Source organism: Haliotis asinina, chromosome 2, assembly GCF_037392515.1.
Source record: "Haliotis asinina isolate JCU_RB_2024 chromosome 2, JCU_Hal_asi_v2, whole genome shotgun sequence".
Classification (NCBI taxonomy): domain Eukaryota; kingdom Metazoa; phylum Mollusca; class Gastropoda; order Lepetellida; family Haliotidae; genus Haliotis; species Haliotis asinina.
This window is the reverse complement of record NC_090281.1, coordinates 56,764,875-56,770,757: the sequence shown is the minus strand read 5'-3', so window position 1 is coordinate 56,770,757 and position 5,883 is coordinate 56,764,875. Positions and strand designations below refer to the sequence as shown.

The 5,883-nt window shown below is 41.0% G+C and overlaps 1 protein-coding gene across 1 annotated transcript; it reads right to left on the bottom strand.

Moving 5' to 3' along the window:
* Window positions 1-388: 388 nt before the first annotated feature.
* Window positions 389-4,843, bottom strand: LOC137272722 (homeobox protein CDX-1-like). Its single transcript, XM_067805106.1, has 2 exons — window positions 4,167-4,843; window positions 389-1,240 (listed from the first exon to the last, which is right to left on the bottom strand). The coding sequence occupies exons 1-2, from the start codon at window positions 4,645-4,647 to the stop codon at window positions 771-773; spliced, it is 951 nt and encodes a 316-aa protein (XP_067661207.1). The 5' UTR covers window positions 4,648-4,843; the 3' UTR covers window positions 389-770.
* Window positions 4,844-5,883: the final 1,040 nt, after the last annotated feature.

The window sequence follows — 5,883 nt, the reverse complement described above, 5'->3', positions numbered from 1 at the left end:
ATTGGATGATACCATGAGGTATCACGCCCTTAGTGTCTGAGTAGCAGCTACAACAATGTTTGCCATAAATCCTAGAATAAATGAGTCCATATAATTCTGATTAATTAACGTCTTAAATCACGCATGTATACCTGATTTTCCAACAGTGTGTATTATGTTTCAAATTTTAATAAGTTATGGTAGAATGCGGTTTAATATAGTATGCTGGAAAATCCGAGGCATGTAACTAAATTATAATGAATGCGTCTCCTAATTTATTGTAATAATCGCTACTGTAATATCGCTAATAGCATTACTATTATCGCTAGTAGCACATCGTTATGGCCTTGTCGTGCAATAAGCCTGCCATCACCAAACACTTTTGAGACAGAAAAGCAGACACAACTTCTCAGATTTGTATTTTATATCAAAAGTTGTAATTTCAACTTTTTTTCATAAATATTTGACATGGTGACAAAAAATATATATATACAGGAGTCTGAGGACACGTCTCGTTTCTTATTTACATACTTTTGTGTTCCCCGGACAAATACAACGCAAATCACATTAGGCCACGTGTCCTTGTAATCACTTTAGCTGCATTCTTCGCTGACAGTCACATACAGACACTAGCACAACAGTCATACTGCACAACACATACTGAATGTTCTTTTGCACATAACCTCCGTAAATAAAATCTCATATTGCAGTCTACGGGTGTAAAACAGATGAGTCGCATTGTCTATAAATCTCCTTTGTTCTCGTTATAAAGTCACTTTCTTTCTCACAAACTAATAGTCATTTTCACATTTGGTCACAGGAAGTGGTGAATGCGCATGTGCCATAGATACCGGAACTTGCACGTGACTAGAGAGAACGGATGAGGTTGGTGAATGATGTTCGGGCTTAGTTTCGTACATGGAATGTGATGGTACGAGAAGCTGATGCTGTGACGTCACGGGGGGAAGACTGGGCAATGTGGGGGAGACCTGGGAGTACTGAGGGGGAATACCAGACATCTCGGAGGGGGAGTCAGGAGACATCTTGTCAGTGCTGTCCTTCTTCTTGTTCTGTTTCCTTTCCTTGGCCCGACGGTTCTGGAACCAGATCTTGACTTGTCTCTCGGACAGTTGCAGTTGGTTGGCAAGCTCGGCTTTACGGCGTATGGTGATGTATCGACTGTAGTGGAACTCTTTCTCCAGCTCCAGGCGCTGGTGGTCGCTGTACACAACTCGGTACTTGTCTTTGGTGCGTGTCTTGCCTACAATAAACAGTATGAATATAAGAACATAAAATCCAGTAGAGACAGGAAAAATTTATGTAATAAATATTGTGACGTCTTACAAAGTTCATTGGCAGGTCCCAACTCAGCAAATGTTTGTTCTGAGCGTTGCTCCACTTAAGCGTTATATTGCCGCCACGCGAACACAACACAGCTTTCTCTTTGACAGGGCAGAGTAGTTCCGACTTTTGTACACAGGGCTAGATTAGATTTGTAATTGTAGTTGTAGCCAATATCGATTTCAGCGAGCTATCAGCAACCATCCGGTGCAGCGAGAAGGACATTCCATGGTAATCCACCCCTACAACATCACCCGGAGACCGGAGGTCATGATTTCATTTGACACATCGCACACAGAAGCCTCTCGCTTGATCTCACGATGAAAGAACAGGCAACTAACGATTGGGCTTAAATCTTCAGAGAAAGCGGAGCCTCGCTTACACCTCTAGTGTCCGATTGAGCACACATTTTTTACATAAAATACGAAAAATAACTCTCTGATGGAAAGAAAGTCAATTGACATCCTATGCCAACCAACAGAACAAGTTCAAACTACGGTTGGTCTTTCAAGCTTCTCCTGCAATACTATGCTTCGTGCTTCCGCCACCATTCTTACCCTATAAATCTTTACTCAGAAATCTTGTTGGTAATCGTATCACTGGATAGTTTTTTAATAGATTCACGCTCGAAACATGGGTCATTACATCTTGACTCTATCATAGAACACGGGTGTGAGATTTGCAAATAACCACTTCGCCCCAAGTTCACCCTACCCTTGTAGATAAGGACCATGTCCCTCTTCGGGGTGGTTGGGGTATTACTGTGTTGAAGCGGGTTTACCCAACATGGTCCGTGTGACAAAGCTTTCTAGATATAGCGTATTTCGCCTAGATCTTTGGGTACAAGTGTGACACGTTTAAGTCTTACAAATTGATGAATAGTTGCTGTGATCTGCAGAAATAGTTGTGAGGTCCCTCTATCTCACAGAACTGATACTGACGATGAGTGGCCATGATCTTTCACGGATCAAGGGGTGTGATCCTTGATGGATTAATCCTGATTAGCGTAAAACGCTGACCAGCTCAGGGATTAAATGGATTAAAGCAACATTTGGCGTTAATTAACTAAGAACGGGCAATGACGATGTCTGGGGAGAGATTAAGACAATGAATAAAAGAGGGGATAAATTTAAAATAAAAACAAAACTATGCTGATCGTTTAGTTCCAGACAGTCTGACTGCTGCTAATCAAGAGACTGGTTCAAATTCATACTGTTTTGACTTGACGAGGCTTAATTGAAAAGTGTGATGAAACAATCCACGAATGAATAAATGAATATTCTAATTTCATGTATCGAGTTACCAGAGAATTATTTTCCCCACTTCTTAACATACTCCCTTCCTAAGGCATACTTAGCAAGTCATCAGAACATATAGATTGTTCACACAGTCTCCCCGTATCGTTTGATGTCTCTATAAGTTTTGTCCTATTCAACACATTAGCATCACACTGTGAAACTTTTAGAAATTCAATTATACTCTGACAAGCTTGTAAATTTTATGGGTGTTATATGTATAATGAAAACGAGCTTCTAATGACGGTGAGAGGGGAACTCCCAGAGCGAAAATCAACATTCCGTGAATGTTTGCGGTATTCTTTAAAGCCTCGAGAAGACTTAGCAAACAATGGAGTAGTCACGATGGAAGATTCCTTATTGTAACTGATTAAAGTTTACACTGTACATACATACTACCCACAGGACTAGCATGTGGACAATCACGTACCCGCCCACTTCACCCCTAATGAGGTTCAAATGACTCCAGCGTTACGAACTGGCAATGCATCGCTACATTTACCTACGTTAACAATGACAGCAAAGTCACAGATCGATACGCCCGGGTGAGGTCACTCCAGAGGACGCGGTCACTTCAAAGATTACGATCACCTAGTTCTTTAACCCTTTGACTCATCAATAATATATTACTTCAACAGTGTACTTAAAAACACATTGGCAAATTATCGTGAGAAATCGGGATTTGGTCCGAAAAACGAGGTATGTTTGCAGTGGATATGGAGAAACTGATAGCGCTAAAACATTTGGATTTCGTTCACCTTCACAAAATAAACAATTGCATGTTATGCAAATAAAAGCTGGATATATTTTTCTTTATGAATCAGTTAATGTTTATTTTAAGTAATTTCATACGATTTCCTTAATTTCAGACATACTACTAAAATTTTTTTCACTGCGAAATAAACATACAAGTGTCAAACTGGTATTGGGTGTGTGACAGAAAAGTTGGGGGTAATTAGCACACCTGTGTCAGGTGAAAATGAGGCGCAGAGGGGCAGTAAACAGAAAGGTGTGTGATGGGAAACATTGCGGTGCGAGCAGGAGATTCCCCCGACACGCTTCATTGAGGGGATTAGTGTTATTGAGAGAGAGAGGTGCCCTAAGCAAGATGATATAAATTGTAAAAATATTGTTGTTTATTTCTGAAAGGCGTGTTGATCCCGATTGTAAAGTGATTAAGAAGCCCCTGATGACGGAGACAGACACTAACTACACTGTCGCGACTCTCTGATTAACGGGATTAACGTTCTTCAACCATGATTGGATTAACAAAAATGTTATTTTACCACTCTGTACATTATATTTGTTGGTAGTTCATTTACATTTCCCACTGTGCCCAATTTTAAACTTCAAAATAGTGGAAGTACAAAATGGCTGACAGGTCGGCGGTGAGTGGGAGATAGTGTGCGTTCAGCATTATAATGCATCAAACTATATTATGATTTTATCAATCAGATCAGGTTCTGTTCATTCCGTATTTTATTACAGCATATGACCTATACTGCCTTCATCTCAGGTTTGTGTATTCAAAATTTGAAAATAAAAACTTACCAGGAGCCGGGGTTTGCTGTGAACATTTCATCCATTCGAAGGGTGCTCGGAGCTGCTTGGCATTGTTGCTACCCCCGGGACTGAGGCTTGCTGTGGTGCCGGGTGGTGAACAGGAATCCTGTGGGTGAGGATTGTCCAGAACTGTAAGGTGTGGACTGTCCGCCTGTGTGACGACTGGTTGGTGGTATCCCGTCTCGTGGGTGCGGTAGGAGTAGTTGTAGGGCCCCTGCTGAAGGGCTGTGGTCGTGGTTGTGGGGACACTATAGGCCTGACCCCAGTCGTCGATCCCTCCATGTGCAGGGCGAGGTGCGCTGCCGTACATCCAAGACTGCTGGAGAGCACTAGGGTCGGTCATAGCATACTGTCCATATTCCTGTCCATACCCTCCCTGAGTCGGGTACCCAAAACTTGGGTAGCTGTATGTGTTAGGCGAGGGTCTGGAAGCGAACATCGCGGCACTATTCTCGTGACACAGGGCCATTCTGGTCTGGAAAGTCTCAGCTTTAGGGCTATGATGAACGGGAGCTGACCCGACAAAATATCAACAAGTCACTCGGGAAAGCTTCAAGAAACTGACGATACGGAAATATTTGTTCCAGGTTTTCCTTGTGTCGGGAGATACAAGATTAAGATCTGATTTATCAAATATCGACTTGCGTGTTCAACCTGTCACTGATAAATCCTTGTTGTATCGAATGTAAGTACAGACTGATGTCCGACTCGCTATTTACATGCTGGATATGGGTGCAAGCGCCGCCCCGTCTGCAGCCTAAGCTCCGCCTCCTGGCCTTATTCGACCAATGAGCGCGCGGCGACAGCTGGCTGGCCAGGTCGACAGTATGTCTGAGGTAGGTGTTTATTTCAGTGGGCAAGAGTGTGAATGTGCTGTGGCAGCCACTGACACCAGTTTCCGTGATGTACTGTCAATATTTTAGGCTATCTCCGTCCCTGTACCTCGGCTACATTTTTACAACCCCAGACAGTCTCGTTGATTGACATCCGATGACAGGTTGTGATGTCTAGCAATCAACATAACACTATCGAATATATCACCATAATTTTTACATACAAAAAATGAATTTCAAAATAAATGAAACTTTGTCATATGAAATACACGAAGAAATGTTTGATAATATATTAAGTATATTTAAGCAGAAAAACTAATGAAGTTTTCTTTAAAGAGAACACAAAAAAACATATTTATTTCCATAATTTATTAAGCACAGTAGACTGAAATACTAAATTAATTTATTACACGCTGATGGACTAAACCCACGGTATAATCGTCCCCTACGTGTAACCTGAAAGTTACAAGAGATTCAACAGAAGATACATGGGTGCACTACATTTAAGTTCAATAAAACAGTTTGCCATTTATTTCGCAATGAACACAGTCAACAAAGATCCAATGCAATATTTACGTGTATATTATATACTTAACATGATTGTGGTTGACATTTAAAATAGTGCATAGAGAGGACATATGTTCCTATTAATATTATCATCAGTTTGTTTACATCGTCATATGTGTTTGTTAGTAGAGAATTTCATATATGAGCACCCTATTCTATGGCCATTCATGCTGATTTATGTACATGTTATTTAACCTAAAATCATGTGTCCAAGAGTTCCAAAATTAATTCAAAGTTAACACATAATTAACAATCTTCTGATCGACACAAGACTTTTTTTCTCATTTCAATAAAACATCCACGCG